Source organism: Notechis scutatus, chromosome 2 (genome assembly GCF_049901735.1).
Source record: "Notechis scutatus isolate UNSWTSFEM ecotype Mainland chromosome 2, rNotScu1.2, whole genome shotgun sequence".
Classification (NCBI taxonomy): domain Eukaryota; kingdom Metazoa; phylum Chordata; class Lepidosauria; order Squamata; family Elapidae; genus Notechis; species Notechis scutatus.
The window spans coordinates 13,763,818-13,774,975 of NC_142010.1; the positions used below are offsets into that span (position 1 = coordinate 13,763,818).

The window sequence follows — 11,158 nt, forward strand, 5'->3', positions numbered from 1 at the left end:
ATAACGTATTTAACGTTCGCAGCAGAGAAGACAGTCAGGAACATCCTGAGGTAAATCTCAAGCAGCCCATAGAAGAAAAAGAAGAAAATAGAAGAAAAAGGCGGGGAAAAGGGAAACACCCCCTTTCCACCCAATCAACCAATCAGAACTCATATCCCCTCAGGCGGGAGCCCGCTGGCCCTCAGCCACAACCGGGTGCTTGGGGCCTTTGTGCGCTTTCCTTCTCCAGCCATTAAATGGGATATTTTCACATTTAAAGATTTTAAAAGAAAAAGACCCAAAATGACTTTGCTTTTGTCCATTTCATTGAATTGTCAGGCTGGAATTGTTCTTTTTTAAATCTTGCACTGTGCTAAAAAGACAACATCTTTTCCCCTTTTTTTCTCTTGTACCTCATACTTTCTTTTTCCTTCTTTCTCCTTCCCTTAATTTCCTATTTTTATTTTTATTTGTGTTTTGTATAATAAACAACATCTTGAGATTCTAGAAAGAGAGCAGAGAAGAGCAACAAAAATGGAGGCTAAAAGATATTTTAAAAAACGGTTGCTGGAACTGGGTGTGTCTGGTCTGAGGAAAAGAAGGACGAGGGGAAACATGGTGGCATCTTCCAATATCTCAGGGATTTCCACAAAGAAGATTTCTCTCTTCTCTCCTCTAAATAAATATAGAGGCGGACCTAATGAAAGAGGCGGAGGTGGAGTTGCACTTTATATATAAGAAATAACCAAACCGCTCTAGAAACGCCACAGAAGAAAGAGGAAAACCTCCTTCAAGGCATTTGGGTTCATATAAAACGGGGATAAGAAGCACAGATGTGGAAGCCTTTGTCTGACAGATCCATGGAGAGGGGCTTTTCCCGCAACTCCCAAGCCCATCATCCCCGCCCTCTCCCTTCCCCCTCCCATGCGCTCCTCTTTCCCGCCCTTTCTGCCCTCCTGGCCCTTTGCCCCAAGTCCACCAGGGCGTGCCTTACGCCAAGGGAAGGGAACTCCAAGTGCTTCCCCATTGGGCCACTGGAGGGCAAACGTCACAGCTGCCTTCCCAGAGGAGGCGGAAGTGATATCACTGAATCTTGCCTCTCTAGGACGCTGCACTCGCTCTCCTCAACCCCTGGGGCACCGTAGGAGGCAGAGAGGCTGCGGGAGAGCCTAGCGGGGTGATATCCAGACGTGACCCAGGTAAGAGGGGGGCTCTTCCCGAGTCCCATGCTCCCCAGCCGCCCTTTCCGTGCGAAGGGGGGTTGGGGAGAGTGGGCCTGGCGAAGGAGAGGAGAGAAGCCGGCCGAGGAGGAGGAGGAGGCTGGATTCACACCGGGCTCCCCGAGGGCCCCATCCTGTCTCAGGAGGAGGAAAGAAGCGGAGGGGGGTAGCTTCTCCAGCTGCCTCCTTCCCAGCCATACTCGGGTGGGGGGTATGGGACCTGCGCTGGGAGAAACTGCTTGGGGCTCCGGGCAGGTTGGGGGAAAGTAGTCCAGGGGCTGAATCCCCTTCTCTGATCCAGGAGTCTGTTTTTCTCTCCCTCTCAGATCCGGAACCTCCGCAGCCTTTGCAAGCCAGTATTTCCTCTGCGGGGGAAGGAAGGAAGGACTGGCAGGGATCCGTCTTGCGGCCCCAGAAATGGCCCCTTGAAGGAAGAGGACCCTGGAGATCCCCAAAGTCCCTGGAGCCCTTTGGAATTGCTCTGCCAGAGAGAGGAAGGATGGAGACACCCCCTTTGGCCAAGGATGGGAGCGGAAAAGGCCATGCGGCTCTTCAGCCTGGGAGCTGTGGGGAAAGCTGGACCAGAACTGGGCCGAAGGTCCTGCAGGAGGGAACCATCCTCCCTTCAGAAGTTCTGCCCTGGACCTCCATCCGATACCGGGAGGCTGAGGGTCCCCGAGGACTTTGCAGCCGACTCCATAACTTGTGCAGGCGATGGCTGAGACCAGAAAAGCACAGCAAAACCCAGATGCTGGACCTGGTGGTTCTGGAGCGGTTCCTGGCTCTCCTGCCTCCAGAGATGGAGGGCTGGGTGCGGGAGTGTGGAGCAGAGAGCAGCTCCCAGGCAATGGCCCTGGCGGAAGGCTTCCTCCTGAGCCAGGCGGAGGAGCAAAAGGAGCAGCTCCAGCAGCAGGTGGGAGACTTTAGGGAGCTTGGAAGGGAATAAATAGAGTGTTTGGAATGCTTCACCCCTCCTTCCCAAACTTCTCCCACGTTCATAATATGATGCAATTCTTGTAGGACATTGTTCCATTGTTTTTACATTCAGCCACACAGATGGATATTGGGGGCTTTGAGGTTGTGTTCTGAATATAAGAATCCACTTTGTGTTGTGTGACCTACATTAATTCTGCTTTTTCCTTCCTTCCTCCTATTTGAAGTGCTGCACTGTGGAGATCAGAAATCCTGAAGGAAAGAAGAACCCATCAAATCCCCCTCAGGAGCTATTTTTCAGGAGGATCCCTTGGGAAGATCCAAGCCAGGACACCTCAGGAGGTAATGTCTTACTTTCACTCTCTCTTCTTTTTCTGTCTCTGCACAGAGATGGATTTGTAAGCTGTGCAGATGCAAATAGATAAACTCAACAAGACGTCCATGACAAAGTACATTTGTTGGTTCATCAGGTATCCTCATAACTCACATTTGTGACAAAGTTCTTCTTTAATGACCAATCCTTTGTATATCTGCCTTGTAGTAAAAGATGGTTATCCCCTAATCCATCCCGTAGTGATAGAAAGAAGCTGCCATGAGTTAGTGAGTTCAGGCAAAAGTGAGGAAAACTCCCCCCAACCCCTGGAGGGTTAAATCAATGACCAATTGTGATTACAGATGTGACCATGTGACATGAACTACATTTCCCAGGATCCCTTTAACTACATTTACCATGATGCATTCCCTTAAGGGGACAGCTCACAATTCCTAAGTAACTATCCAATTCCCATAGACTGGCTGGGACAGCACACTTCTCTTATATAGAATACCTCCTATTTTGTTCATTATGCATTTTGAAATTATTTATTCCTTACAGAGAAACAAAGAATGAAGCTTCCTGGTTTTTATGACGGAGATCAAACAGCAGTTGAACCTCCAACTCAAGTAAGAAAGGGAAAAGAGATTTCTATTCTTCCTTCAGGAAGTGGAGCGGGTGTGCAGAGGGCTCTCTCCTTCTGTTTCCCCCCCTTGTTTGGCTGGGATTATTTTTGGGTTCTTCCACAACATGGAGAGCAGAATAGCAGATTCAAGTTGCTGTCAGCCAGTATAGCTTCCTCTGGTTATCTTGTTCTTCTAGGTTCTCCTCCAACTTTGAATTTACAAGAACCAATTTTTAAAGGTCCTTCAAGAAATCAGAATAAACGTATCACAGTGGCAGGAACTGCTAAAGACCCCCCCCCCCTTTTTTTTCTTTGACTCAGAATTGTGAAAGGCTAATGAAAAATAAATACATTGCCACATTGCCATTATAAAAAGCCTTATTTATAACCTGAAGTTGAAAAATAAGCAAATCGTGTTAAAATAAAACAGACTGTTAAAATCCAAAGGGAGTTGCCAAGTTGAGCATGTAATCACGGTACTTTGGGTTACAAAATAATTTCCAATCCTATGATTTATGCCTCAATTAGGAGATCAAACATTTCCGCTTTGCAATGGCTGAGAAATGACTTTCCCAGGGAATTTTCTCTTCTTTCTTTTCTTCCTTTCAGCCAATGGCTCAGACTACTGTCAATGAATGATAGACAAAGCGATAGATCCAGAAGTGGGATTACTTTACTGAAAGGCACTGAAGATTTTGCAGAATCAATGAATTTCATAAAACTTCCCTAAATATTTCTTCAGTGAAAGCAATTTTCAGATTTGCTCATTTTCTCACCTAAAATTAGAACTTGTGTTCCTCACAGCCATTTAACTTAGTGCATATCTCTGCTTTGGGAATTTGGGAACAATGGAATAGAATAACAGAGTTGGTAGGGATCTTGGAGGTCTTCTAGTCCAACCCCCTACTCAGACAGGAAGCCCTATAACATTTCAGATAAATAGCTGTCCAGTTTCTTCATAAACACCTCCAGTGTTGGAGCACCCACAATTCCTGGAGGGAAGTCATTCCACTGATTAATTGTTCTCACTGTCAGGAAATTTCTCTTTACTTGCAGGTTTGTTCTCTCCTTGAATAGTTTCCATCCATTGCTTCTTGGAACACTGCTATCATGTCTCCCCTAGTCCTTCTTTTCATGAAATTAGACATCCCCAATTCCAGCAACCGTTGTTTATATGTTTTAGCCGCCAGTCCACTAATAATTTTTGTTGCTCTTCTCTGCACTTTTTCTAGAGTCACAAGATCTTTTTTATATCTGGCAACCAAAACAATGCAATATTCCAAGTGTGGTCTTACCAAGGCATAAAGTGTTACTAACACTTCATACCATCTTGATTCTATTCCTCTTAATGCGGTGTATGATTCAGTTGGGGTTTTGTGGCGGGCAACTGTACCATAGTGCTGACTCAGGTTTAAGTGGTTGTCCACTAGGACTCCAAGATCTCTGTTGCACTTACTACTCTTGAGCCAGGTATCACTATTCTATGCCAGTGCATTTGGTTTTTCCTTCCTAAATGTAGAACCTTACATTTCTCACTGTTGATTTCCTTTTGTTAAAGGGGGCTCAATCTGTCGATCCTTCTATATCTCAAGCTTATCTTCTGGAGTGTTGGTATTCCTGTCAATTTGGTCTTGTTTGCAAATTTGATGAGTTCCCCTTCTATCCTCTTGTCTAAATGAATGATGAAGATGAACAGATCTTGCGAAGCCTCCCGTTCTGTTCTTTTTTCTGTGTCCAGGAGGGTCTTGTGTCCTTCGAGGAGGTGGCTGTGTATTTCTCTGAGGAGGAATGGTCTCAGCTGGATCCTGACCAGAAAGCGCTGCATTCGGAAGTCATGCTTGAAAACCATAGGAACATGATCTCTCTGGGTAAGAGTTTTCTAGTCCCCAATCAAGAAGAGAGATTATAGTTATTTTTTTATTAAAATACCACTGATCAGATATCGTCTCCTGGGAGGGAGATGATCCAGTGCGTATTATAATTTGAAAAATACGGTATCTTGCGACAATGTGGCAAGCCGTTAAAACCTGCTTCATTGCATTTGCAGAAAAAAGAGGCTTAAAGTAGTGAGAGATGCATGAGATCAGCATTGGGAAATCTAGCACTATTGATCTCTTGTGATCTTGCACAACAGTGCTTTAGGCCTCTGTTCTCTCCTAAGCAAGGCCTGCACGAGATCCAGGGCAAAATGCTTTTCAAACAGAAGGAACCCCTCTTCATTTTCAAAGACTTTTGCCCTTGATCTCGTGCAGTCCTCAGTTCTTAAAGGAACACAGGCCTAAAGTACTGCAGTATGAGATCACATGAGATTAGTCGCCTGAGATCTTGCTCTACTGGTCTTGTGTGATCCTGCACTAACGTACTCTAGGCCTCAGTTCTCTGTGAGACTTAGGCGTACAGATCCAGCAATAGCCCTTCAAGTGAGACTTGGGGCAGCGTAACCTTTCAGTCCCAGTTCCACTCAGTGCAAAGATCACTTACAAGGCAATCTGAGGCTTTAAGCAAGGGATTTATCTCCAAAATCTCATCTTTGGAATCCAGGAACAGGCCAAGTGGTGGTCCCACCAGACAGACGCTGTAGAGCAGCTGCTCCAAGGTGCACTGGGGAAGAAGGAGCTTGTTTCAAAATTGTTTCATTTCTCAAAGGTCTCTGCTGAAATTAACCCACCCCAATAAATCTTAAGTTTTCTCCTAATTCCTCCTTGGATATTTCCCTTGATTAACTCGAATGACTGAGTGAGATTTGCATATATGTAGATAATTGTAAAGAAAGATGTTTTCTACATATTTTCAAAGCTTTCATGACTCATGAATATAGAAATCATCATGTCTATAGCACACCACTGTAGGCATGCAAACATACAACCTAATGGAAATTCGGAGAAATTCAGAAGGAAATTCACTTGACTTTCTACACTTTGAACTTTTTCTCTAACCTTGTCATCATTTTCATTTCCCTTTTGCTTTGAAGGTAATAATGGGCAGGAGAATCAAGATTCCTGTGAACTGTTCCAAGTGATCAATGCTAAAGATGGAATGGAGAAGTTTGGAATTCGAATGGAATTAGAAAGCCATGAAAAAAAACAGTCAAAGAATTCCAGCCAGGAATGCTCATCTTCCAGGGATGCTCCAATGCAAAACAAAGGAGATAATGCTATAAGAAGACACAATGGACAAAATTACAATGGGACATTCATTCTTTGTCTTGGGAATAACTTCCTTACATCTCAAAAAGTGATTGACACAAAAGAGAAGCCTTATAAATGTTTGGAATGTGGAAAATGTTTTATAACAAGCAGGCTACTTACTATCCATAAAAGGATCCACTTGGAAGTGAAACCATATGAATGCATAGAGTGTGGAAAGACCTTTGCTCAAAGTGGTCATCTTATTTCCCATAAGATGACCCACAGAGGGGAGAAGCCATTTAAATGCATGGAGTGTGGAAAAACGTTTACTCGGAACAATGATCTCAAAAGGCACAAAAAGATCCACACAGGAGAGAAGCCATTTAAATGCACGGAATGTGGAAAGTGCTTTGCTTATAGATATATACTTATTTCCCATAAGATGATCCACACGAAAGGCCATATAAATGCAGGGAGTGTGGAAAGACCTTTGCTCAAAGAGGTCATCTTATTTCCCATAAAATAATACACAGAGGAGTGAACCTGTATAGATGCATGGAGTGTGGAAAGTGATCTTAAAAGGCGCAAAAAGATGCACACAGGAGAGAAACCATTTAAATACACGGAATATGGAAAGACCTTTGCTCATAGATGAAATCTTATTTCCCATTTGAAATTAGGTGAAAGATTATTGTTATGTAAGAGTTAAATACAAAGAGGGTTGACAATTAGAAACATGTTGATATAATTAACATAAAAAGTATAAATAAGCTAATACCAGAAATTCAGTTAAAATTATTTTGTTACACTATCATTGTTACTATATATGTGTTGATATTTGTTTGTTTTTTCTTTTGCTTTTTTGTAAATGATATGCCCTGACAATACACTGTATTCAAAACGTGTATGAATAAAAATAAAACATATACTCAAAATAAAAGACCATGCATGGAATGTGGAGGGAGGTTTGCTCAGAATGGTCATCTTACTCCTAAAAGGATCCATGCTTGGGACAAAATATATAGCAACAGCAATTCTACTTAGACTTATATACCACTCCACAATACTTTACCACACTCTCTGAACAGTTTACAAATTCAGCTTATTGTCCCCAGCAATCTGAAAAAAGTATATAGATTCTTAGATGGTTTGAGATGGTGGTCAGATAGCAGATTAACAGAGTTGGGAGGGATCCTGGAGGCCATCTAGTCCAACCCGTTTTCTGAGGAAAGGAGCGGGAAGCAGAGGAGAAACGGCCCAAACTTTACTCTGAGATTTTCATAGGGGCGCTTTGCAAGGAAAAGGGGGGTCATCCTGACCCACAGAAGGAAGGAAAGGGAGGGTTGGAGGGGCGGGAGACTGGAAGGAGCCTCTTTCAAACATTCAGATCTCTATTTCCTTAACTATTTCATTTATCAGCATTCCAGTCTCAATATCCCCCCTCTTATTATATCCATCGTTAATATCTCATATTCAGCTTCTTTTTTCTTCTTGTGTTATTTGTTGTTCCTTTTGATCCATTTCACTGCTTTCTCTTCTAACTCCTCCCCGTCTTTGTCCTTTCTTCTTCTTCTTCTCCTTCTTCTCTTCTCCCTCCTCCTTCCTCCTCCTCCTCCTTCCTCCTCCTTCTCCTCCTCCTCCCTCCTCCTCCCTTCTCCTTCTCCTTCTCCTTTCTTCTCCTCCTCCTCCTTCTCCTGTCACCATTTCTGATTTTTCCTCCATATTCTGTATATTCAGTTCCCAATTCTGGAGATTCTCCTGGACTCCCGAAGAGCAGGTGGCAGTCACGGCTAGGAGAGGGTCTGTAAGTCTTTGGGTTAGTTGGCCACTTTGGCAAATAAATTTAATAAATAACTAAATGTACTAAACAAACAAATGTGGTATTACACCTGATTAAAAGTGTGGTTCCATTTTCCATGAGATCCCGAGAATCCTGCTGCGTTTGTCCTTCCCGTCTTCTGCGTTATTTCTTTCCATCTCCACCACATCTGGCAGAAGGTTCCTTCCACCTCTGGGCGTTTCTAGCGTTTATCCCTGTCAGATTTGCCTATTTGGGGAATTCTTCCTTTTTGGAGGCTGCAACTGATCCCAATCAGGAAGGCTTTCACTTTTTTCCCTCTTTTAGTTTCTTGCTGCAATTTACTTTGGAAGATGACTCAAAACACAGAATATATTCAGGAGTGAAAAGGGATCCTGGCCTGAACTAACCAACTTGGTCTCCTGTTCTGGGCCCTCCTGTGCATCTCATGTGCCTCCTTCTCTTCCTTCCCTCCAGCCAAACCCATTGTCACCATCTCCCCCACCAAGATGGACCCTGATTCCCCAACACCATCCTCCTCTGAACCACCACGGGCTTTTACCCCCTGGAGATTGAGGTCCAGTGGCTGAAGAACAGGCAGCCTTTGGAGGAGGGCGTGGCCTTCGGGGAGGAGCTCCAGAACAGAGCCTGGACCTACCAGCTCCAGGTGATGCTGGAGACCCAGCCCCAGTGGGGGAAGTCTACACTTGCAAAGTGGGGCACGCCATCCTGGAGGCCCCCATCACCGGCCAGAGGGGTAAGCCCCTCCCTTCCTGCCCTGAGACCCTCCCTGTGGGGGGAGCCGGAATGGCCCCTCCTGGGGGAAGGTGGGCCTGATCCTCCTGCTCAGGTGAGGCTCCTTCTCCTACCCCAGAGCCCTGTTCCTCCAGCTCTGCCAAGAGGAAACTCTGGACAGGGATCATGGGGGCCGTGATAGGAGCGGCCTTCCTGGCTATGGGGCTCTTCCCCCACCTGAAGAGCAAGAAAGGTGAGTCTGGGGGTCTGGAGTAGAGGTTGTGAGGAGGGGACCATCTAGTGGAGGCCTCTCATCAAGTTCAGCAGGGGGCCAAGAGGGTCTCCTTGAGGAATAGTTTTGGGAACTTCTGTTCTTGGAGGAGCTATTAAGGGAAGATCCTGCAACCTATTATGGGCTATCGATGGGGAGGGGGACCCCCTGAGTCCTCCAGCCCATGAAGGGTCCTGATTGGCTCTTTTTCTCCTTCCAGCCACTCCCATCCAACCTCCTGCAGGTGAGTTTCTTCTCTTCCTCCCTCATCTCATCCCCTCCTACAAGTTATAGATGTTTGTTTTAATATTTTTAAAACTATCTCCTTTCTGTGAATACAGAAAATTTTGGGGGTTTGGGCAGCTTTTACTTACAGAGACCTGAAAAATATTGCAATCAAAAACAAAATACACAGAAACGCTAAAATCTTTCCCAGAATTTCTCCAAGATTTGGGGAGCACCCCTGGTTTACATCCCCACTATATTTTGAAAGCAACCCACACATCCTGTTAGGCTTAGTGTGGAGGGGGGTTCCTGAGGGGATTCAGGCATGAGGAGAAATTCCACCCCTTTGGCTATTTTAAAAGGGGTGAGTCCCATGTTAATATCCACTACGGTATTGTGGGCCACTTTAGCAAATGGCAGGAGATTTTCCCAGCTAAATTGCTGATAGCACATCTGGGACATCATGTCTCGCTCCATCCACCAATGCCACATTGCACCACAGACTGTCCAGGAGATGGGGGATGCTTTAGTCCAGGTGTGGGAGGAGATCCCTCAGGAGACCATCCGCCACCTCATCAGGAGTATGCCCAGGTATTGTAGGGAGGTCATACATGCGCGTGGAGGCCACACACACTACTGAGCCTCATTTTGTTTTCAGGACATTACATCCAAGTTGGATCAGCCTGTAGTGCTTTTTTCCACTTTAATTATGAGTGTAACTCCAAATCCAGATCTCCATGGGTTGCTAAATTTGATTTCCATTGATCATTTTTGTGTGATTTTGTTGTCAGCACATTCAACTATGTATAACTATATATAAGAATATTTCACTCATTCACATCTAGGATGTCTTATTTTTGTGTTCCCTTTACTTTTTTTGAGCAGTGTATAATATACACTTAAATATATTAGGAGATTTCAATATATTCCATTTCCGATCATAACCTGTAAGCCACCCAGAGTCCCCTTGTAGGGGAGATTTCATAGAACAGAACGGAAGGGACCCTGGAGGTCATCTAGTCCAACCCCCTCAGGCAGGAATCCCTTCAGACTCATGCCAAGCAAATTTTATGACAGACTGAGCTAGCCGATGGCAGATAGATAGATCACTGAATGGTTTTGCGAGCAACTCAATCTGGCCGCCTACTTTTGGGTAAAAGATGCTCTTTTTAAAAAATAAAAAATTCAGCACCTACATGCATAGTGTGTTGTGAGTTTATTTTGTGAGTTTGCTTGCTAGAAAATTTTATGAATTTGCTTGCAAACAAATTTTATGTGACAGACTGAGCTAGCCAATGGCAGATAGATCTCTGAATAAATTTGTGATTCTGTGAGCAACTCAATCTGCCTGCTTTGCCTGATTTTGGGTAATGCTCTTTTTTATAAAAAAAAATTCAATATTTATATAAATATTTATAATATTTACATAGAAGCCATGCCCAGCCAGTCACGACCACCAAGCCATACCCAAAATTAGACCACACCCACAGAACCAGCTAGTGGTCCCTGGAATCTAAAATTATGAGTTTGGTGGTCCCTAAGGTCCAAAAGGTTGGTGACCCCTGTTTTAGGAGACATTATATTCGAGATGCTTTATTATCAGGAAGACGATATAGAGTGCTGAAAGCCAAGACAAGTAGATTTCAACATAGCTTTTACCCAAGTGCTGTGATCAGGTTAAATGCAGAGTTATGAATCTGGTGGTCTTAACATATATATATATCCTGGTTGTAGTTTTTAATTGTTATTTGTTTAAATCTTATCAACATGGGAGAAAATAATAAAACAACATTACATGAAAATAACAGTCTGGTTGTCAACTATTGAAGCATTTGCATATCCAATTGTTTATAAAATGGAACAGTCAGATATGGTGAAATATTGAATGAAAAGGGTGAACTCAAATCTATGCAAGAACTAGAGGTTCAAGA

The 11,158-nt window shown here is 44.0% G+C and overlaps 4 protein-coding genes across 12 annotated transcripts in view; 3 read left to right on the forward strand and 1 right to left on the reverse strand.

The window, feature by feature from the left end:
• Positions 1-10,273, forward strand: part of LOC113428287 (H-2 class II histocompatibility antigen, E-S beta chain-like) — a 165,864-nt gene extending 155,591 nt beyond the window's left edge. The window contains exon 7 of the mRNA XM_087958844.1: positions 10,113-10,273. The gene's annotated coding sequence lies outside the window, so the exon portion shown is untranslated. The remainder of the gene's footprint in view (positions 1-10,112) is intronic.
• Positions 1-11,158, reverse strand: part of LOC113428317 (uncharacterized) — a 136,680-nt gene that overhangs the window by 33,526 nt on the left and 91,996 nt on the right. The gene's annotated exons all lie outside the window — the stretch shown is intronic.
• The window catches only part of LOC113427367 (uncharacterized), a 147,353-nt gene that overhangs the window by 20,307 nt on the left and 115,888 nt on the right, over positions 1-11,158 (forward strand). Inside the window, exons 3-4 of one of the 5 annotated variants that reach the window (XM_087953423.1) lie at positions 1,666-2,112; positions 2,360-2,474. The exons of 3 other annotated variants lie outside the window; for them this stretch is intronic. In XM_087953423.1, coding sequence (XP_087809549.1) covers positions 1,699-2,112; positions 2,360-2,474 — 529 coding nt within the window. In that variant the 5' untranslated portion in view covers positions 1,666-1,698. Of the gene's footprint in view, positions 1-1,224; positions 2,113-2,359; positions 2,475-11,158 lie in introns of those variants that run through there. One more of the 5 variants, XM_087953427.1, reaches the window with a different exon arrangement.
• LOC148131790 (zinc finger protein 595-like) lies at positions 3,744-7,152 on the forward strand. The gene is made up of 2 exons (XM_087953534.1): positions 3,744-4,938; positions 6,042-7,152. The coding sequence occupies exons 1-2, from the start codon at positions 4,746-4,748 to the stop codon at positions 6,722-6,724; spliced, it is 876 nt and encodes a 291-aa protein (XP_087809660.1). The 5' UTR covers positions 3,744-4,745; the 3' UTR covers positions 6,725-7,152.

What these genes read in the sequence shown, in the direction of transcription:
- LOC148131790 (XM_087953534.1), top strand. Translation starts at nt 4,746, where the DNA reads ATGAATGATGAAGATGAACAGATCTTGCGAAGCCTCCCGTTCTGTTCT. An exon ending in TAGGAACATGATCTCTCTGG is followed by an intron (nt 4,939 to 6,041) that starts GTAAGAGTTTTC and finishes TTTGCTTTGAAG; the next exon opens with GTAATAATGGGCAGGAGAAT.